Raw genomic sequence first — 22,720 nt, 5'->3', positions numbered from 1 at the left:
GTGTGCGTCCCCCACAGTCACGCTCCTGTCCCTGCACACACACAGCGACTGCGCAGAAGAGATATTGCACTGGCATAAAGTTGGGGACTCTGCTCCAAACCAGCCTGTCTGCTGAACACTCTGAAAGGACGGTGAGACTTCTTGAGACCGCTAGGATGGAGAAGACTGCGCTGGTCCTGCTATGTCTTGCAGGTAGGGAGTGTAAGGATTTTTGCCTATTTATTGCCCTGGCCTTGTAGGGAGTGACTGGCTTTTCATATCTCAGAGTGCTGCTGTGGCCTCGGGACAGATGATAACACTTTTGTATTCGCATAAATTGTTTCTGCTTAATAAACTGTTTAGAGCCTGTATACGAACCATAATCAAACCAATTGAAACATGTAGGCTTTTTCTGATAACCACGCACCTTGTGTGGGGCAGGGTACACATTATTCCAGTTAAATTGCACAAGCTCTTATTGTTTCATCAGCCTTTGTTCCTTTTCATTATACAACCTGTTATTTATGCTTCCCATTTAAATGGTAAAGAAATCATTGAAACTGTCTGTAAACATTGTGTGATTGTCCTGTGTTTAATGTAATATCTGAATCAATGCAGGGTTAATGAAGTCTTAATATTAAGCTGTACATAGCTGGTGCAGATCAGCCGTTTGCAATCACCAGCCTTGTTGTTCGACCTTGTGATGCGTGGCTATAGTGCTATGCTGCCTGCGAGAATTGAGCAAAACTCATAGCCTTGTTCTTAAATATAACTTATTGCTATCTGGGTTTCTGCTGACATTAGTAAAGTAAAGAAGAAACGCAAATGTAACTTTTAGTGTGCTTTGTCTTGCATCATGCTAGGGAAATAAGACCAAATTTGGTCAAGGAAATTACATAAGCTAGCTGTATATCTGTGCTGTACGAAGTAATTTCTTTGCTCAGCTAAGAAACATCTCCACTGATGCCAGCTCAGAAACTAACATCTCCACTGATGAAAGCTCAGACATTACACCTTGTGAGGGCTACCGTATGCTGTATGATTTCTTTGATTTGCTTTGTTCCTGTTTGCATTTTGATTCGTGAATAAACTGTTTTTGATTAACTTTACCTGAAGAAGATTAATTATTTTTAAAAAGAAATTGAACCTCTTACAGGAGTCTTGCATTATATCATCCGCAGCTATACATGGCTTGGTTCACAGAACCCTATTAGCACTAATCTTGGACTACATAAAGTTAGGCAAGGAAGTCTGTGAAACCAGCCCTCAGCAGAAGAATAGGTAATAATGACATTCAGCTCACAGTCTACATTACTGCCTTATAATCACCCAGTGGCTATAGTTGGTCTTTGCTATAGTTGTTTTTTAATTGAACTCACAGGTTAGAACTATGAAATAAGATCCAGTTTGCAATGAAATTATTTATAACAGCAACCTCACCAGCAACTATATAACAGATAGAGAGAGTTAAGGAACTGTGGATAGACAAGGACTACACAGGCTGAACACACAGGGACACTCACACTAGCACACACCCACAGAGAGAGAGAGACACTGTGACCGAGCAGCTGTTGTTGAGTGGTGTGTGTGGTGACGTCACGGACCAGGAAGTACCAGAAACAAAACAGTGGGTGGGCGGGTGAAGCTGAACGCTACTGCGGTCAGCATATTTATTAAATAATAAAACAAAACAAAATATTTAAACAAACAACAAAACAAAAGCACACATTGGCCAAACAAATAAGAGTGCTGGTTTTAGCACCAGCACCATACTTGGCAGTTGTTTTTAAATGGCGTTTTTCTCTCTCCTCGCTCTCTCTGCTCCCCGTACTCTCCTCTGTACACTGTCCCCCGAGCGCGGACAGCTGAATGTTCTTATAATCTGGCCGAGTGGTTAACTATCTCTTAATTATCTTATTACCCCTCGGCCACAGTCTGCACGAGTTTAGTAAGGATGCGTGACTGTCAGCTAGTTAAATAATCAGTAGCTGATCAGCCACGCATCTTCATAAAGTTTTTAAAATATAAATACAATAACAAATATGCTGCGCTTTTATCCGCCGCAAACAATAATACAAATAATAATACAAATACATATAGGGGCGTGACACTCCACCACTTACACACACAGACAGACACAAATATACTTTCAAAGTTAACAGAATATAATATGTTGCATGGATCTTGGCACAGAGCATGTCATTTCCTCCAAGCTTTAACCCATGAGATACAAGTATGTTTTAAAACGCCTGTATCTGTACATGTTTGCGCATGTGCGATCACTAAATATCTTGCTTCAGTATCATTCTTATGTTCTTTAATAGCTTGGTATCCCTGAAGGAACAAACCCTTGTCAATGATGTACAGCATGCTGTCTCTAACTTCACATTAAGATGAAAAATAGAACACTCCAAGCTTGTTTTTTTCGTGTATGCAAATCTGACTGACGTTTGAAAAGGGCATGTTTTGAAAACGGAAACGTTCTTTATATTATGCAGCCAGATCAGAGAACAGCAGCTTTCTGTCTGCATGTATAACACTGTGTGTGGGGCAGTGTACATTGTATAACTTTTATTATGCTGAAGTGGTTCATTTTTGGGAATGCAATCCCCTGTGAAGTTTAGTGGAGGCGCTCGTAGGTACGTACGTCACGCTTCACATTTCCAATTGTCATGGACGTTGGGTTATTATTTTGCATAAGATATTGAGAGTGTCTATCAGGCCTTACATTCATTCAAATTATTTCAGAATAGCTTGTACAATATTTAATAACCTAAAAACCACTTTCATGAACAACAATGTATTTTTTTTAGGTTTTTGTGTACCGGCTTCTAACCAGATCAGAAAATTCTTGTTTGTGAAAACTGAGATGAGCTGGTCTGAAGCTCAGGGCTACTGTAGAGAGAAGCACACAGACCTGGCCACTGTGCGCAGCCAGGAAGAAGCAGAGCAGCTCTTAAATATTACAGGAGATTCTCTCAATGATACTGCCTGGTTCGGGCTGTATCGTGATGACACACAGAACTGGCAGTGGTCTAACAGCGATGATGTCATCTACTCTAACTGGAGGGCAGACCTCTTCTGTGCTTCAGTCAATTCACAGGGAGAGTGGGAGGATCGAGTCTGCAATGAGAAGGAAGCTTTCATGTGCTACACAGGTAAAGATCTCGCTGTTTCTATACTGTGAATATGTATTATTATTCAGATATTTTTGTTTTCTTTTTACAAATCTGAGATTTTCCTTTGGACTTAGAGCCTCTGTGATTGCTTTTTGTGTTTACAGAGACCAGCAACATCACTGAGAGATACACCCTGATTGAAGGACCGAAAACCTGGACTGAAGCTCAGCAGTACTGTAGAGAACACCACACCGACCTCGTCAGTATAAAGAACGCCAGTGAAAATGCAGACCTAGTGAAGAAAGCGCAAGGCAAGCCCTTCTGGATAGGCCTGTTCAATAACCCGTGGAAGTGGTCACGCCAGGGGGATAACTACACATTTCACAGCTGGTACAGAGGGAAATCAAGTTATGAACCAAACAATGAAAAAGGCAATGAGAAATGTGTGGTGATGAATGAGAAAGCTGAATGGTATGACACTTCCTGTAGCGAGAAGTTTCTCTTCGTCTGCTGTTCAGGTAAGGGCCCCAGCTTAGGCTGTGTTCCTGTTGTGTGTGTGTGTGTGTGTGTGTGTGTGTGTGTGTGCTTGTGTGAGCAATATAATGCTAGTGTTCTGTGGTATATAATGTTCAGTGCAGCACTCTGTGGATTCTGTAGCCCCTTTTCTTTCCAATTACCTGTCTGCTGATAATCCTTAAGGAAGTATTGTGTATTTAATTTGAGTTTTCCTTGTATTTATCATACAGTACTTGTAGTATCCCTTATATAAGTTTACCATAGTAAAATCATAGCAAAGTGTAAAAGCATAGTAAAACATGATAAACCATAGATAAGCATTGTAAAGCCCAGCAAGGCATTGTAAAGCATTTAAAAAAAAACAAGGCAAGGCAAATCACTATTGTAAATGCATGTATAAGCATGGCAAAATTGCAAAGTTACTGTGCAGCATTACAAGCTTTTAAAAGGAAAACTACATTTTTACAACGGTGATCTCTGACTTTTGACAACATGCAGTGTGCATATCATTTTATCTGAAGATCCCATTTTCACTAATCTTATTTAGCGGATGCCTTCTCCCCAGGAGGTTCCTCTGGTAATTGTAGCTTTGAAGGACCTAAGAAGACATGGCATGAAGCTCAGAGCTACTGCAGAAACCACAACAAAGACCTGGTCACCATTCAAGACAAGGACAGGATGAAGAATATTTTAGACATCATACTTGGTAACTCCACCTGGATTGGTCTGCATCGTGACAAAGAGAACTGGCAGTGGTCCAATGGAGGTGATGTCATCTACTCCAACTGGACATCACAACTCTTCTGTGCTTCAGTCAATTCAAATGTGGATGTGTGGGACGAATCACTCTGCAAGGAGACAAAACTTTTCATGTGCTACAACGGTAAGATGAGATTCAATTAATCTTTTCATGAAAATGAAACAACTGACTGTACTGGGGATTGAAGCCAGGTCCCCTGGATACTGCCCAGGTCTGTGACAGCTGAGTTTGTTGAGTATGTTTGGGTAAAATGAACATTTTTGTTTTATTCTATAAACTACTGACAACATTTCTCCCAAATTCCAAATAAAAATATTGTCATTTAGAGCATTTATTTGCAGAAAATGACAACTGTTCATTTTACCCAAACACATACCTATAAATAGTAAAACCAGAGAAACTGATAATTTTGCAGTGGTCTCTTAACTTTTTCCAGAGCTGTATATATAAACAAAAATCAGAAGCCCTAGATATAATAAACAATAGGTTTTAGGTTGTTAGCAGTTGAGAGGTGCTATTTTACAGATTTACAAAAAAATTGGTCCATTACACCGTGTAACAATTTATTTATTTTTTTTTTTTGGTTCCTGGGTAGTAAGTGTTATTTCCTAATTGCTTATGCCTCAAAAGTATAGAAAATGGCTATTATTCCCAAAAACTTTGCTTTTGTGATCAGGACAGTGATATTTTGAAATTTACCTATTTTCCAGAACATACCAGATAGATTCAGTGCTGAGTAAACTTGGAGTAACTTCTAGAACTTTCTAGAACTTTCCAGTAATATAAATAGTAGTATAAATACAGGGGCCTTAAGCCCACCAGTTCAGTTTAGTTCCAGCTGCCTAAGTGGATACATATCTGCATTTTTCTGAGATGGCATCAAGAGGCTGCAAGCATCCGGCAGACGCATTTTGCTATGTCTGCGGCCAATTTATCAAGACAAGAGCGAAAAAGTACTCCGTGGAAGCATCTGCTAAGATGTGTGAGGCCTACAAGGCATATTTCGGCATGCCTGTCGGGGATCAAGACAAACCCTGGGCACCTCATTTCACCTGCGAGCACTGCAAAAAAACTCTGGAAGGTAAGATGGACAATTGTTGCTCGGAATTTTATGTTATAAAATTTATTAAAATTTTTAAAATTGTAAAAGTTTTTAATTTTAAAATGTTTTACAATTTTCAATGTTATTGAAAAAATATATCATATATGAAAAATGTTGCAAGAATCTCTTACACATTAGTCATGGGTGAAATAAATGTATTTTTGTAGGATGGTACAGAGGGGAAAAGAGAGCCATGAAGTTCGCTATCCCAAGAATTTGGCGGGAACCCACTGACCACTCAAGCAACTGCTACTTCTGCATGGTGAACCCTTCCAAACGTAGGACTGGCAAGAATGCACCTGCTATTACGTATCCGGACCTTCCTTCATCCATCGCCCCGGTGCCACACTGCCATGAGCTCTCCGTACCCACTCCTCCGGAGAGAGAGCAGCCGTCTTTAGAAGAGAGCAGCAGGTCAGAGACCGAGGAAGATGTTGTAGATCCAGATGACAATTTCAGGGGTGGAGCTGAGGAGAGAAACCCATACTACCCCAACCAAAAAGACCTCAACGACTTGATTAGAGATCTTGCCAAGTCCAATGCGGAGCTTTTGACGTCTAGGCTCAAGCAGTGGAACTTGTTAGATGAAAGTGTGCAAGTCACAGATCAGAGGAAGCATCACCAACCTTTTTCCAGCTTCTTCACCCGTCAAGATGGGCTCTGCTTCTGCCACAATGTGACCAGTCTGTTCGAGGCAATCGGAATCGCCTGTAACCAGAATGAGTGGCGCCTCTTCATTGACAGCTCATCCAGGAGCCTCAAAGCTGTGCTGCTCCATAATGGTAACAAGTACCCGTCTCTTCCCCTGGCTCACTCGGTGCACCTCAAAGAGGATTACAACAGCATCCAGACCTTGCTGGATGCCTTGAAGTATGATGAGTACGGCTGGGAGGTCATAGGAGACTTCAAAATGGTGGCATTCCTGATGCGGTTTTACCAAGTTTCAATGCTATCTTTGCCTTTGGGACAGCAGGGACACCAAGGCGCACTACCACAGGCAGGACTGGCCACACCGGACTGAGTTCTCTGTGGGGAGGAACAACGTCAAGTGGGAGCCACTGGTGGACCCCCGGAAGGTGCTGATGCCACCACTGCACATCAAATTGGGCCTTATGAAACATTTTGTCAGAGCTCTAGATAAGGAGTCGGCAGCCTTCAAGTACCTTCAAGACTTCTTCCCTAAGCTGTCTGAGGCAAAGGTCAAAGCCGGTGTCTTCGTTGGACCACAGATAAAGAAGATCCTGGAGTGCAATGAATTCCCCAAGAAGCTCACTAGTAAGGAGAAAGCGGCTTGGAACAGCTTTGTCGCAGTGGTTCGGGGCTTCCTGGGCAATCATAAGGCCGAAAACTATGTGGAGCTGGTTGAGACTCTGGTGAAGAACTACGGCACAATGGGCTGTAGGATGTCCCTCAAAGTCCATATCCTTGATGCTCATCTTGATAAATTCAAGGAGAACATGGGAGCGTACTCGGAGGAGCAAGGCAAGCGCTTCCACCAGGATATACTGGACTTTGAACGCCGCTACCAAGGACAGTATAACGAGAACATGATGGGAGACTACATTTGGGGGCTGATTCGTGAAACTGATTTACAGTATATTCGTAAATCTCGAAAAACTACTCACTTCTAAATCTTTTGTAGTCATTTTTGTATTACTTTAGTATAAATACATGTTAATTTGGATTCATATGTTGTTTATTTCTGACTTTATGTGAACGAAAAGACACAAATTCGCCCGTTTTCTCATTGGAAATAGGTAAATTTCAAAATATCACTGTCCTGGTCACAAAAGCAAAGTTTGTGGGGAATAATAGCCATTTTCTATACTTTTGAGGCATAAGCAATTAGGAAATAACACTTACTACCCAGGAACAAAAATTGTGTTCAATAGTGTTATTCTTTTTTAGATTTGGTTGGATGATGTGCAAACTATGACCCTACAAACAGCTAACTTTCATTATGACTGCAATAGAATATTAGATTTACTCTGTCCCATAGATTTTGATTTGCTGTTTGTGTTTACAGAGAATAGCAACATCAAACAGAGATACACCCTGAGTAAACCAAAGAAAAACTGGACTGAAGCTCAGCAGTACTGTAGAGAACACTACACCGACCTCGTCAGTATAAAGAGTGCCAGTGAAAATGAAGACCTAGTGAAGAAAGCGCAGGGCAAGACCTTCTGGATAGGCCTGTTTAATAAACTCTGGAAGTGGTCACACAAGGGGGATAAGTACACATTTCACAACTGGGCTAATGAACAGCCAAACAATGTTGAAGACAATAAGAAATGTGTGGATATAGGTCTAAGGGATGGTCAGTATCAATCCAGAGGGGAATGGCATGATAAGGATTGCAGCTTGAAGCTCCCCTTCTTCTGCTTTGACGGTAAGGCTTCCTGTTCAGTCTGTGTTCTTGTTCAGCTCATTGTTTTTACCCCAGTCTTTGAGCAGGGACTCAGAGGCCCAGTCCATCTGATCTTACAGTAACTGTCTGACCCCCAGAGCAGGGCAGGGTGTAGCCTAGAGGTCTGAAGAACCAGAATCCAGCCTGTCATTAAGAGTGTGTGAGCAGGGAGCAGCTACATTGTTACACACAGGAGAGACACATTAAGAGTGTGTGAGCAGGGAGCAGCTACATTGTTACACACAGGAGAGACACATTAAGAGTGTGTGAGCAGGGAGCAGCTACATTGTTACACACAGGAGAGACACATTAAGAGTGTGTGAGCAGGGAGCAGCTACATTGTTACACACAGGAGAGACACATTAAGAGTGTGTGAGCAGGGAGCAGCTACATTGTTACACACAGGAGAGACACATTAAGAGTGTGTGAGCAGGGAGCAGCTACATTGTTACACACAGGAGAGACACATTAAGAGTGTGCGAGCAGGGAGCAGCTACATTGTTACACACAGGAGAGACACATTAAGAGTGTGCGAGCAGGGAGCAGCTACATTGTTACACACAGGAGAGACACATTAAGAGTGTATGAGCAGGGAGCAGCTACATTGTTACACACAGGAGAGACACATTAAGAGTGTGTGAGCAGGGAGCAGCTACATTGTTACACACAGGAGAGACACATTAAGAGTGTGCGAGCAGGGAGCAGCTACATTGTTACACACAGGAGAGACACATTAAGAGTGTGCGAGCAGGGAGCAGCTACATTGTTACACACAGGAGAGACACATTAAGAGTGTGCGAGCAGGGAGCAGCTACATTGTTACACACAGGAGAGACACATTAAGAGTGTGTGAGCAGGGAGCAGCTACATTGTTACACACAGGAGAGACACATTAAGAGTGTGTGAGCAGGGAGCAGCTACATTGTTACACACAGGAGAGACACATTAAGAGTGTGTGAGCAGGGAGCAGCTACATTGTTACACACAGGAGAGACACATTAAGAGTGTGCGAGCAGGGAGCAGCTACATTGTTACACACAGGAGAGACACATTAAGAGTGTATGAGCAGGGAGCAGCTACATTGTTACACACAGGAGAGACACATTAAGAGTGTGTGAGCAGGGAGCAGCTACATTGTTACACACACAGGAGAGACACGTGCTGGCTGTGTTCTAAACTTGCTTGGCGTGTATGTATTTTATTCATTTCATTTCACTGAAGCATTTTTGGCAACTGAGACAACAAATGTAATGTTCATCATTGAAAGCAAGACTACACAGGCTTTTACAAAAATACATTTTATACAACAAATGTTAATAACACTAAATGCTAGCTTGTAGAATATTTAATTTTTATATTAACATTTTAAAGACATCCTATCTTCACCAACAGTGAATTACCAAATGCAATAAAAACATAAATAAATATAAAAACAACAGAAATGCCCCCTTCTTTGATGCAGCTGGTGTTTTTCATTTAAGAAATTCCATGGAAATCATGCAGCTCTATGCTGTGTTTGTTCAATCATTTATCGGAAGCAAACTAAACTGGCTGCCAGGTTCCTAAATGTGCTGTAACAGGCAGCACATCAATAAGGCAACCATTTGCTGTATTTATTTTTAAATGTTAAATATGTATATTTACACTGTTCTTTTGGAAATGAGAATTTTCACATCGAACTACATGGCAATGAGTATATTTTCATGGAAATTGTGAAATCTGTGAACAAAAATACAGCCTTGTCTATTGGATTTCCTCATACCAGAACATGTACCCTTTGAAACGTTGTTTTTTTTTTAGCCACTTTATTTAATTCCAGAAAGATCATTGAAAACTTTGATCATCTGACGCCTTAGAAATACAGTTAATGAGGCATTAGGGCACACAATGCACAGCTCGATGGTAATATCGTAGCGTACCTGGGGGGCTGGACAGGGAACAAAGCTCACACTCCAGGTTATATGGCCAGTGGCCGTCTCTATTAACATACCAGCCCAAACCATAGACAGCACACAGAGAAGAGCCAGGAGGGGACTGGATACAGAGAGCATATTAAAGAACTAGAGACACCACAAGCGAGCATCTTAACCACAATGCAAAAGAGCCGGGCTCGCCTGCATTCTTGGTTATGAGCTTTTAATCTCATCTCACAGACAGGGGACAGAATCCCTAAAAGCAGGGCATCACATAACACTGACCGTTACATCAGTGTAACAGTTATATCGGTTATATTTAAATGGATAAGCAATGGGTAGACGTTATAATATTTAGAAAGTTTAAATAATATTTGTTGCTAACAATTGAAAGTGAAACTATGCACAATGTTTAATAGTAAGAGTTTGTGATATTGTGTTTCCTGGTGGGAATGTTTAAGCAGTAGCGCAGCTCCACCACTCGCTTGTGGTGTGTGCTCATGTTATGCAGCGAGTGAACAGTCAGTGAGTTGATGTTGAAGGCCTGTATCGATGGACTCTGATTTAATGTCATCTTGGAATGGTCTCGGTTGTCTAAACCCACATGAAGTCTCAGAAAAGTCTTACATTAGCACAAAACAATCCATCCCTGACGCCTGCAACCTTAAATGCACAATTAAAACTATTTATTTTGTATTTGATAGTCACTAACATACTGTACATTGTCTGCTGCACAGATCACATGGCAATCCTAAGAGTCAAACTTACTGCACCAAGAGGAATGAATCTTGAAGACCCCAAAGTGAGCGAAGCCATTTTAGAGCAGGTGGGTGACATTCCACAATCCAAGCTGACACTGCTTCAAGTTTGTGGCATGCGCCACATATTATTATGAGGCAATGAAAGTCTCATCTGCCTTACTTAAGTGCAAGGTGGGAAGCCTGGCCAGGCAGATTTATATACTTCAGTCTTATTCAGTCTTTGATATATTCGTTTTAATAATAACAAAAAATGAAAGAAATAAGAATATATAGATATATGGAATGAACGTGTTCATGAGAAGTAGGTATTCACGAAGGTCAGGAGCTTTTGCTGGTTTGATGGTCCGTTTGGGTTGTCTCGGGTTTTCTGAACGCTTTTTGGTATATGATCTCTCAGGCTTGCCGTACCTTTTAGAGGCAGGGTATGGTTCTCCCTGGATTTAAGTGTTGGAAGAGACGGTAAGGAGGGACCCATTTCTTTCATGTATGCTTTGGAGACTGGTATTCTATTATTTAGAATGTTGGTTTATGTATCCTTAGTAGCGTAGTTCTATTGTGTTAGTCTGTGTTTCGCTTCTCGTCTAAGTTTGTAGTCAAACGTGCTTACACTTGTGTTTGGTGTGCACAGGAGTTTGGCTGTCTGTAGAGAGAAACTGTAGCACAGTAGTACTAACACAGGGTTTATTTAAGTTTTTAATTTTTCTTTTGATACTTTGTTTTTTCAAGCCTGTTTTTGTTTTGTTACTTTGACTCATGGTTTGCAACGTGAGATTGAGCCATTGTTTTGTTTTGCGTTCTGAGTGGCCTACTTTGTGGTTCTATTAGGCTTCTTATTTTCAGTTTTGTCTTATTTAGTTTCAGGTGTATATGGATCTGATAATTGTGCAATTGTTGGTAATTCGTAGAGTGCTAAGCCAATAAAATTAAGCCGTTGGTGACCTCTTGGATTTGAACTCTGGACATTCTCTTTGTTTCTTTATTGCTGTATCAGCTGCTGCATAGTATCTGGGATAACTGTTACAAGTTACTGTTTGTGATTTGTCAACTTTGTGTTAGACTGGCTGCTCTCTTTCAGATTACTGATGAAAGCTTTGGCTGAAAGCTTTTATAGTTTTACTCTCATTTCCCAGATTTTTCCAAATAGACGATGGATAGAATGTATCACTTATTACTAGACTTATAACGGACACTTAAAGTAATTGCGGCTCACAAGACAGTTCCATAAAATCTCTCTGCAATGCAAATCTATTTATTTTATAGGTCTCAAATGTGCACTTTCAGAAGAAACACATGAGATTGCACACATGCATTTTAATTTCAAAACATGTCTGGTACTACACCAGGTTAAAGATACCATGCTTTATGACTGTCTTTGTACTTCCTGGAGAGTAATTCTCCCCACTCCATTCACTGGCTTCTATCCTGTAAATAACCAATCAGCTGCTTCCCTTATTGACTGGCATGCCTTCAGCCAGTAATATGCTTTGACCCAGAAGACACTGCTGAGGTGCAATGACGTATTGGCTACATGTGCCAATGGAAGTGCAAACTGGTTCAGATTTATAGAATGATTTAATTAGCTGGAATTCCTCCACGGGGTTTCATGCAGCCAGTCATGTCTTTGTGTTTCTATTTGCAGCTTCCCATCTTCTCACCTGGTAAATGGACAACTAGATAGAAAGATAGCTCTTTGGTAACATTGTGCTTCTTGTTTCAGATTCGGGAGCACCTCTCCAAGTCGTCTCCAATGGACGGTTTTAAATTGCGCTGGAGAAAACAAGATAGAGAGATTTTCCACAAGGAGGAAGAGGAGGAGGAGGAGGGGTAGCCCAAGCCCTGAGATGCCCAGTGGGGTTTCAGGGCATTTTGACATGCATCTCTAATAAAACATATAATCAAGTATCAGTAAAATGCATCAATATTTTTTTCTTATTATATATTTCTTTTTTTCTTATAGTTTCGACAGACCAACTATTTTTAGTTAGGTTTCATGAAACTGTATCTTATAAAACTTTTAAAGGTTTATGTTGGACAAGTTTATTTGACTCCATAATGCACAGCTTGATAGGAATATTGTACATTTACAAATTAATCCCTGAGTTCTTGGGCTTGCCAGTAGCCAGATATTGATAACTTATTCAAAGAAACAAAGTTTTCATGAATTAATCAGAATTCCAGTAATTCCTCTGAAAGACTACTGTAAGAGGCTTGTTCTAAGACCTTCATTCTAAATGGCAGGCTCTTAAATTGTCTCGCTAATGATATTATAACATGCTATCTGTGACTGATTGGTGTGAATATTAATAAATAATAAAACAGATGAACCTGTTTGCCTGTTCATTGCCTGTGTCCCATTATAAAGTGTGCTATTGCACTGTGATTTTGCACTTTCCCATTTTACTCTGTGCTTTAGTCTAACAGGGTTTGCACAAGCCTTCATCATCTGTGACTGGATTTCATCATTAGTGTCTCTGCTTAACCTGGATTAAACTGCGTTTTGTTCCACTCTGCCAACTTTTACCACAGGATACTGCACTTTAGAAGGGTCATATCTGTCTCTTACAGTTATGTTATAAAGACTTTGACTTCTCCATTGTGTTGTAAAGCTCTGAACCATGGAGGGCAGGTATTGCAGTTTTCACAGGGCTTGGAGTCAGAACCCCTCTCCACTGCCCTGTTTCTCAGCTTAGCTTTGCACTGCACAGCGCAGCGTTTGTTCAGCAGTTAGGTAAGCATGTGGGTATGCCTAGGAAAGGAAGCTTCTGAGTTTAATAAGCAATACCAGTATGATATATCAAGGGCATTTTCATAGCGTTTTCGTCCAAATAGCAAAGTGTGAAGGAGGCCCTATAGTCTGGCTTTAAGAAATACATTTCTAGAGAGCACTATATTTCATATCAATTGACAAACATCACCTATAGAGCAGTTTAATAAACTGAAGACTTGTGGGGTAAAATCCTGTATGTAGAGTTTCTAATGTACTGGACCCAGCACTCCAGATACTCATGTGACGTTTAAAATAAATGATTTATTTGACTTCTGAGTTAAAGCTTTGTTAACAGGACCCTGGTATCCATTAAACTTTCAGACAGCTGTTCAAAAGAAAATACAACAGCCTGGAAATGTTTCCATCATATCAAACTTCTTTTAACTCATCATAGGGTATGCAATCTTACTGGCATACTGTGTGCCAGCACTCCCCATGTAGTAAATGTAAGTCTCGAATTCTCAGTTTCAGAAAGGATCTAAATTGAAGTTCAAAGCTGTACGAGTTGTATATATATATTCTTTATCATGTAGTATTATATTCTAGCGGGTCCAACAGCGTGAAGAGTCTGTGTTATTAAAGGCTTGTTTTCCATCAAAATGCACACAGATAACCACCAACATTATGTGCTTGTTTTTTCTTGTTTTTTTTCTCTACTGGTTATATTTCCTGTTAGTCCCTTATTTGGGCAGGGAACCTGACTAAACCAAACAGAAACACAAAATTCAAATTATAAAAGAAGAAACAAAGACACCTTGATGCATGTCCCTGTACTGAACTAGCCCTCATTTGATTAAAACATTGACATATCAGTATACAGATCACATGGTGTGTGTCCCCCACAGTCACGCTCCTGTCCCTGCACACACACAGCGACTGCGCAGAAGAGATATTGCACTGTCATAAAGGTCCAGTTGGGGACTAAGCTCCAAACCAACCTGTCTGCTGAAAACTCTGAAAGGACGCTGAGACTTCTTGAGACCTCTAGGATGGAGAAGACTGCTCTGGTCCTGCTGTGTCTTGCAGGTAGGGAGTCTTGCATTGTGTCATCCACATCTATACATGGTCTGGTTTCACAGAACCCCATTAGCACTAATCTTGGGCTACATAATGTTAAGTTATGCAAGGAAGTCTCTGAAACCAGCCTTCAGCAGTAGAATAGTTAATAATGACATTTGGGCCATATTCTACACCTCTGTTCATAATGCTAATTCTAATTTAAATGTACCTCACTGGACGATCATCTTTTCAAAAGCTAATTTTTAAATCCTCCCATATAATGACTTCCTTAAAATGACCCAGTGGCTGTAGTGGGTCTGTCATCCTGGATATACGAGGCTCCCTCTCTATGAGGCTCTCGGTTATAACGCGCCTCGGATATAACGCTCCTACAGCATGTCCCCCAATTCCATATACGAGTGATTCAGGCAATATTTCTACAGTAAATACAGTACCGGTGTTCAAACTGTAAACAACTTCTCAGTCTAACTTCCATTTCTGTCTCCCTTTTGTATCTGAACTGAAGAAACACTGAGCTGGCACTTAATAACACAGGCATCGTATTCAGCATATTAGGCATATTACACGGTTATCTTTCCTAATGTATTTACTTTTTTTTGCTGCAAGAGGAGCTGCAGCTTTCTCCGGGAGACCAGACCTTTTCAGCTTCGCTTCAGCCCCGCTCTGGCAGCCGAACCTGGGGCGAGCCCATTCCCTCTTCCCCTCTCCCGACCCGCTCTCCTCGCACTTGGTTTGCCTGTCTGTCGCTTCAAACTGAACTCCTGACCGCCGTTTAGAAAGGCTATTTCTAGTTTAAACATTGCTAATTAAAATGATCCACGAGTGGGAATGTTACCTTTTTTAAAAAAAAAATATGGCGTTGATTACATGGTGCTTTATGCATGGTTAATTCGCGGAAAGTTACATTTGTGCTTTACTGTATGTGCATTATAGAGAGGGAGTTATTTTGTTTTGTATTTTAGTCAGATGTGTGTTTTTATGTGTCTCGCGGCGCCCCCCACCCCCTGCCCCGTTTATGACGGTCATATTGTGTGTCCCCCGGGACCCGCGTTATAGCGAGGAAGCACTGTAATTATATTAAGAACATAAGAACACAAGAAAGTTTACACACGAGAGAGGGCCATTCAGCCCATCTTGCTCATTTGGTTGTTAGTAGCTTCTGACTGTTGCATTGTTATTAGTAGATTTGACTGTTGCATAGTTAAATGTCTGTGGATAGACAAGTACTGCACAGACTGAACACACAGGGACACTCACACTAGCATACACCCACAGAGAAAGACACACAAAGACAGGCACAAATATACTTTCAAAGTTAACAGACTATAATATGTTGCATGGATCTTGGCACAGAGCATGTCATTCCCTCCAAGCTTTAACCCATGAGATACAAGTATGTTTTAAAACGCCTGTATCTGTACATGTTTGCGCATGTGCGATCACTAAATATCTTGCTACAGTATCATTCTTATGTTCTTTAATAGCTTGGTATCCCTGAAGAAACAAACCCTTGTCAATGATGTACAGCATGCTGTCTCTAACTTCACATTAAGATGAACAATAAAACACTCCAAGCTTGTTTTTTTTTCGTGTATGCAAATCTGACTGACGTTTGAAAAGGGCATGTTTTGAAATCGGAGACGTTCTTTATATTATGCAGCCAGATCAGAGAACAGCAGCTTTCTGTCTGCATGTATAACACTGTGTGTGGGGCAGTGTACACTGTATAACTTGTATTATGCTGAAGTGGCTCATTTTTGGGAATGCAATCCCCTGTGAAGTTTAGTGGAGGCGCTCGTAGGTACGTACGTCATGCTTCACATTTCCAGTTGTCATGGACGTTGGGTTATTATTTTGCATAAGTTATTGAGAGTGTCTGTCAGGCTGTACATTCATTCAAATTCTTTCAGAACAGCATGTATATTCATGAACAATGTTTTTTTTTTTTTTTTTTTTTTTTTTTTAGGTTGTTGTGTACCCGCTTCTAACCACATCAGAAAACTCTTGTTTGTGGAAGCTGAGATGAGCTGGTCTGAAGCTCAGGGCTACTGTAGAGAGAAGCACACAGACCTGGCCACTGTGCGCAGCCAGGAAGAAGCAGAGCAGCTCTTAAATATTACAGGAGATTCTCTCAGTGATACTGCATGGATTGGGCTGTATTGTGATGACACACAGAACTGGCAGTGGTCTAACAGCGATGATGTCATCGACTACTCCAACTGGAAGGCAGAGCTCTTCTGTTCTTCAGTCAGTTCACAGGGAGAGTGGGAGGTACGAGTCTGCAATGAGAAGAAAGCTTTCATGTGCTACACAGGTAAAGAAATAGCTGTTGCTTTACTGTTAAGATATTATTATTATTATTATTATTATTATTATTATTATTATTATTATTATTATTATTAGTAGTAGTAGTAGTAGTAGTAGTAGTAGTAGTAGTAGTATTATTATTATTATTATTATTATTAATAATAATAATAATAATAATAATAATAATAATAATAATAATAATAATAATAATAATAATAATAATACTTTCTATTTTTTTTGCTTCAGAACCACTGCAACTCCGCAATTCAAAGCCTGTTTGATCTGCTGTTTGTGTTCACAGAGACCAGCAACATCACTGAGAGATACACCCTGATTGAAGAAATGAAAACCTGGACTGAAGCTCAGCAGTACTGTAGAGAACACCACACCGACCTCGTCAGTATAAAGAGTGCCAGTGAAAATGAAGACCTAGTGAAGAAAGCACAGGGCAAGCCCTTCTGGATAGGCCTGTTCAATAACCTGTGGAAGTGGTCACACCAGGGGGATAACTACACATTTCAAAACTGGAACACAGTGGAACCAAACAATATGGGAGGCAATGAGAACTGTGTTGTGTTAGCTCTAAGGGATAGTCAATATCTAGCCAGAGGTAAATGGAATGATCAGAATTGCAAGTTGAAGCGCCCCTTCTTCTGCTTTGACGGTAAGGCTCCCTGTCCAGTCTGTGTTCTTGTTCAGCTCAGTGTTTTTACCTCAGTCTGTGAGCAGGGACTCAGAGGCCCAGTCTATCTGATCCTATAGTAGCCAGGCTCACCGAGAGGGCAGGGAGGCCGAGGAGAGTGGAAACAAATGTGATCATTCAGTACCGAACGTCTGAAAATCTTAAACAGAGTGTGCACTTGTTAGTGTACGCACCCACATAAGTGAAACAAATAGACGGTGTTGATTTATCTGTTACTATGCTGTGTCAATTACAGCCCACCGCCCCCCTCCCACCATGGCTGTCACCCACATGTCGGTGTCATTGAGAAATTAGCTTGCTGATTGCATCACTATTAATCTACCCAACTTCCCCAGGCCATTTTATATTTGAGAGTTTAGTTTGTTACCATTTTCTGAAAACCGTCCTGCACATGTATTTAGTTTGATGTATTTGTTGTTGTACTCACCTGTACTACAAAACTGGCAAGAACATACAAAACAAAGTTTTTATTGCAATACATGTGAAAAAGTTTGACTTGTTTACCACACTCTGTAAACATATCTCATTGAACATTGTGATCATCTGACGCCATAGAAACAGATAATGAAGCATTAATGCACAGCTCGATGGTAATATTGTAGCGTACCTGGGGTGCAGGACAGGGAACAAAGCTCACACTCCAGGTTATATGGCCAGTGGCCGTCTCTATTAACATACCAGCCCAAACCATAGACAGCACACAGAGAAGAGCCAGGAGGGGACAGGATACAGAGAGCATATTAAAGAACTAGAGACACCACAAGCGAGCATCTTAACCACAATGCAAAAGGGCCGGGCTCGCCTGCATTCTTGGTTATGATCTTTTAATCTCATCTCACAGACGGGGGACAGAATCCCTAAAAGCAGGGCATCACATAACACTGACCGTTACATCAGTGTAACAGTTATATCGGTTATATTTAAATGGATAAGCAATGAGTAAACGTTATAATATTTAGTAAGTTTAAATAATATTTGTTGCTAACAATTGAAAGTGAAACTGTGTACAATGTTTAATAGTAAGAGTGTGTGATATTGTGTTTCCTGGAGGGAATGTTTTAGCAGTTGCGCAGCTCCACCACTTGCTTGTGGTGTGTGCTCATGTTATGCAGCGAGTGAACAGTCAGTGAGTTGATGTTGAAGGCCTGTATCGATGGACTCTGATTTAATGTCATCTTGGAATGGTCTCGGTTGTCTAAACCCACATGAAGTCTCAGAAAAGTCTTACATTAGCACAAAACAATCCATCCCTGACGCCTGCAACCTTAAATGTACAATTAAAACTATTTATTTTTTATTTGATAGTCACTAACATGCTACACATTGTCTGTTGTACAGATCATATGGCAATCGGAAGGGTCAAATTTACCGCACCAAGAGGAATGAATCTTGAAGACCCCAAAGTGAGCGAAGCCATTTTAGAGCAGGTGGGTGACATTCCCTTTCAGAATCCAAGTTTTTGTGATTTGTGAACCCTCGGTGCCAGACTGGCTGCTCTCATTTTCAGATTACTGATGAAATCTTTGGATGAAAGCTTTTACAGTTTTACTCTCATTTCCCAGATTTTTCCAAATAGACGATGGATAGAATGTATCACTTAGCTACACTTAAAACAGACACTTAAAGTAATTGTAGCTCACGATAGTCCCATAAAATCTCTGCAATGCAAATTTATTCATTTTATAGATCTCAAATGTGCACTTTCAAAAGAAACACATGAGATTGCAAACATGTATTTTAATTTCAAAACATGTCTGGTACTAGACCAGGTTAAAGATACCATGCTTTATGACTGTCTTGTACTTCCTGGGTCATTTCACCAGGAGAGTAATTCTCCCCACCCCATTCACTGTCTTCTATCCTGTAAATAACCAATCAGCTGCTTCCCTTATTGACTGGGATGCCTTCAGCCAGTAATATGCTTTGACCCAGAAGACACTGCTGAGGTGCAATGCCGTATTGGCTGCATGTGCCAATGGAAGTGCAAACTGGTTCAGATTTATCGAATGGTTTTATTAGCTGGAATTCCTCCATGGGGTTTCATGCAGCCAGTCATGTCTTTGTGTTTCTATTTGCAGCGCCCCATCTTCTCACCTGGTAAATGGACAACTAGATAGACAGATAGCTCTTTGGTAACATTGTGCTGCTTGTTTCAGATTCGGGAGCACCTCTCCAAGTCGTCTCCAATGGACGGTGTTAAATTGCGCTGGAGAAAACAAGATGGAGAGATTTTCCACAAGGCTGAGGAGGAGGAGGAGGAGGAGGAGGAGGGGTGCCCCAAGCCCTGAGATGCCAAGTAGGGGTTTCAGGGCATTTTGTCACTCATCTATGTTAAAAAAAAAAAAAATTAGTTAGGTTATCTCATACCTGAAACTGTGTCTTTAGAAACGTAGTTTAGTTTGGACAAGTTTATTTCTTCATAATGCACGGCTTGATAGGAATATTGTACATTTACAAATGAATCCCTGAGTTCTTGGGCTTGCCATTAGCCTGATCTTGATGACTTATCCATAGAAACCAACATTTCCATGAAACAAGCAGAATTTCGAGTTCTCTGTAAAAGGCTTGTTCTAAGACATTCATTCTAAATGGCAGGCTCCTAAATTGTCTCTGTAATGATATTATAACATGCTATCTGTGACTGCTTGGTGTGAATATTAATAAATAATAAAACAGATGAACCTGTTTGACTGTTCACTGCCTGTGTCCCATTATAAAGTGTGCTACTGCACTGTGATTTTGCACTTTCCCATGATTTCACTCTGTGTTCATTGTGCTTTAGTCTAACAGGGTTTGCACAAGCCTTCATCATCTGTAACTGGATTTCATCATTAGTGTCTCTGCTTAACCTGGATTAAACTGTGTTTTGTTCCACTCTGCCAACTTTTACCACAGGATACTGCACTTTAGAAGGGTCATATCTGTCTCTTACAGTTATGTTATAAAGACTTTGACTTCTCCATTGTATTGTAAAGGTCTGAACCATGGAGGGCAGGGTATTGCAGTTTTCACAGGGCTTGGAGTCAGAACCCCTCTCGACTGCCCCGTTTCTCAGCTTTGCTTTGCACTGCACAGCACAGTGTTTGTTCAGCAGTTAAGTAAGCATGTGGGTATGCCTAGGAAAGGAAGCTTCTGAGTTTAATAAGCAGGTAGATTGTACACATCAGCTTGATTTATCAAGGGGTGCATTTTCAAAGCTGTAGCAAAGTATCAATTAACAAACGTCACCTATAGCGCATTTTAATAAACTGAAGACTTGTGGGGAGAAAATCCTGTATGTAGAGTTTCTAATGTATTGGACCCTGCACTCCAGATAAGGTTGTAGGTCATTGAGTAATTAACTCTTTGAGACACCTGATAGGTGGCAAACTGTATTTTCAAAAGTCCTGTACGTCAGCTGTGCAATGGCATTTCAGGGTGTGTGCTTTATGAAAATGCACTCATATTACAGTGAGGTAAGCAATTGAAGTCCGTAATTAGTTCTATTTTGAAAATAACATCTTATTTTCAAAAGGTGCAAAACACTGACATGCCCACTTAGTACAGCAAAATACACGCGATAATTAAGACATGACCCCTCTCGGGTTTCATTTAAACTGCGACCGCTGAGAGGGTCACTAAGAATATAAGAAGAAAGTTTACGAACGAGAGGAGGCCATTCAGCCCATCTTGCTCGTTTGGTTGTTAGTAGCTTATTGATGCCAGAATCTCGTCAAGCAGCTTCTTGAAGGATCCCAGGGTGTCAGCTTCAACAACATTACTGGGGGAGTTGGTTCCATACCCTCACAATTCTCTGTGTAAAAGAGTGCCTCCTATTTTCTATTCTGAATGCCCCTTTATCTAATCTCCATTTGTGACCCCTGGTCCTTGTTTCTTTTTTCAGGTCAAAATAGTCCCCTGGGTCGACATTGTCTATACCTTTTAGGATTTTGAATGCTTGAATCAGATCACTGCGTAGTCTTCTTTGTTCAAGACAGAATAGATGCAATTCTTTTAGTCTGTCTGCATACGACATGCCTTTTAAACCCAGGATAATTCTGGTTGCTCTTCTTTGCACTCTTTCTAGAGCAACAATATCCTTTTTGTAACGAGGTGACCAGAACTGAACACAATATTCTAGGTGAGGTCTTACTAATGCATTGTAAAGTTTTAACATTACTTCCCTTGATTTAAATTCAACATTTCTTACAATATATCCAAGCATCTTGTTAGCCTTTTTTATATTGTCTAGATGAAGACATTTCTGAGTCAACATAAACTCCTAGGTCTATTTATGATGCACATTTTTATTGCCTGCGTGCACTACTTTACACTTTTCTCTATTAAATGTCATTTGCCATGTGTCTGCCCAGTTCTGAATGCTGTCTAGATCATTTTGAATGACCTTTGCTGCTTCAACAGTGTCTGCCACTCCTCCTATTTTTGTGTCGTCTGCAAATTAAACAAGTTTGCTTACTATACCAGAATCTATATCATTAATGTAGATTAGGAATAGCAGATGACCTAATACTGATCCCTGTGGTACACAGTACGTTCTGTTTTCTACATGTTTATTAACCACTCCCTAATCCATGTGCATGCATTTCCTTGAATCCCTACTGCGTTCAGTTTGAGAATTAATCTTTTATGCGGGACTTTGTCAAAAGCTTTCTGGAAATCTAAATAAACCATGTTGTATGCTTTGCAATTATCCATTGTCAGTGTTGCATCCTCAAAAAAGTCAAGCAGGTTAGTTAGACACGATCTCCCTTTCCTAAAACCATGCTGACTGTCTCCCAGGACATTGTTACCATATAGGTAATTTTCCATTTTAGATCTGAGAATCACTGTCGAGCCCTCAAGGTCTCGTGGGCTAGTCGACGAAACACCAAGGATGGAAGGTGCCCACTTGAAGACCCCAGAAAACTACCCTACTCAGCTCAGTCCAGACAGTTGTCATCCCGCACTGTGGTTGATCCCTGGAGCCAGCATTGCAGGCGTTGTGTGCTGATGCGCCAGGGAGGCAAAATAGGCTGATCCCTGGAGCCAGCATTACACTTCAGCCATCAACACCAGGCAGAAGGATATCTGCATCATCAGATGGAAGGAAACGCAGATGGATCACATTAGTTTACAGTAAAAGAAGCTGTCTTAGTTGGTGCTTATCTTGGCGAGAGCCGAGTCCAATATTAGCATGAAGTTTTAACACCTCCTCTCAAGTAATGGAAATCATCTATTTTAAATTCAGCAGTGGCTATGGACTTCTTACCAATTTCAACGAAACACTTCGTCGACGAAACACTGAGGATGGAAGGTGCCCACTTGAAAACCCCAGAGATGTACCCTACTTAGCTCAATCCAGACGGTTGTCATGCTGATGCGCTGGG

General features: G+C 40.8%; 1 protein-coding gene across 3 annotated transcripts; it reads left to right on the top strand.

Moving 5' to 3' along the window:
* Positions 1 to 57: 57 nt before the first annotated feature.
* LOC117971092 (macrophage mannose receptor 1-like) lies at positions 58 to 20,026 on the top strand. 3 transcript variants are annotated; one of them, XM_059010954.1, is made up of 7 exons: positions 58 to 192; positions 2,793 to 3,137; positions 3,263 to 3,616; positions 4,180 to 4,497; positions 16,953 to 17,315; positions 18,693 to 18,781; positions 19,511 to 20,026. In XM_059010954.1, the coding sequence occupies exons 1-7, from the start codon at positions 156 to 158 to the stop codon at positions 19,640 to 19,642; spliced, it is 1,638 nt and encodes a 545-aa protein (XP_058866937.1). In that variant the 5' UTR covers positions 58 to 155; the 3' UTR covers positions 19,643 to 20,026. The 3 variants fall into 3 exon arrangements, with proteins under 3 accessions (XP_058866937.1, XP_058866936.1, XP_058866938.1); XM_059010953.1 differs by having other exon boundaries at positions 4,162 to 4,497; XM_059010955.1 differs by lacking the exons at positions 16,953 to 17,315; positions 18,693 to 18,781; positions 19,511 to 20,026 and adding exons at positions 7,503 to 7,865; positions 10,534 to 10,622; positions 12,275 to 12,868 and having other exon boundaries at positions 4,162 to 4,497.
* Positions 20,027 to 22,720: the final 2,694 nt, after the last annotated feature.

This window comes from Acipenser ruthenus, chromosome 41 (assembly GCF_902713425.1).
Source record: "Acipenser ruthenus chromosome 41, fAciRut3.2 maternal haplotype, whole genome shotgun sequence".
Lineage (NCBI taxonomy): Eukaryota > Metazoa > Chordata > Actinopteri > Acipenseriformes > Acipenseridae > Acipenser > Acipenser ruthenus.
The sequence above is the reverse complement of the archived record's forward strand: the minus strand, read 5'-3'. Positions and strand labels throughout refer to the sequence as shown.

What these genes read in the sequence shown, in the direction of transcription:
- LOC117971092 (XM_059010953.1), top strand. Translation starts at nt 156, where the DNA reads ATGGAGAAGACTGCGCTGGTCCTGCTATGTCTTGCAG. An exon ending in ACTTTTCATGTGCTACAACG is followed by an intron (nt 4,498 to 16,952) that starts GTAAGATGAGAT and finishes TTGTGTTCACAG; the next exon opens with AGACCAGCAACATCACTGAG. An exon ending in CCCCTTCTTCTGCTTTGACG is followed by an intron (nt 17,316 to 18,692) that starts GTAAGGCTCCCT and finishes TCTGTTGTACAG; the next exon opens with ATCATATGGCAATCGGAAGG.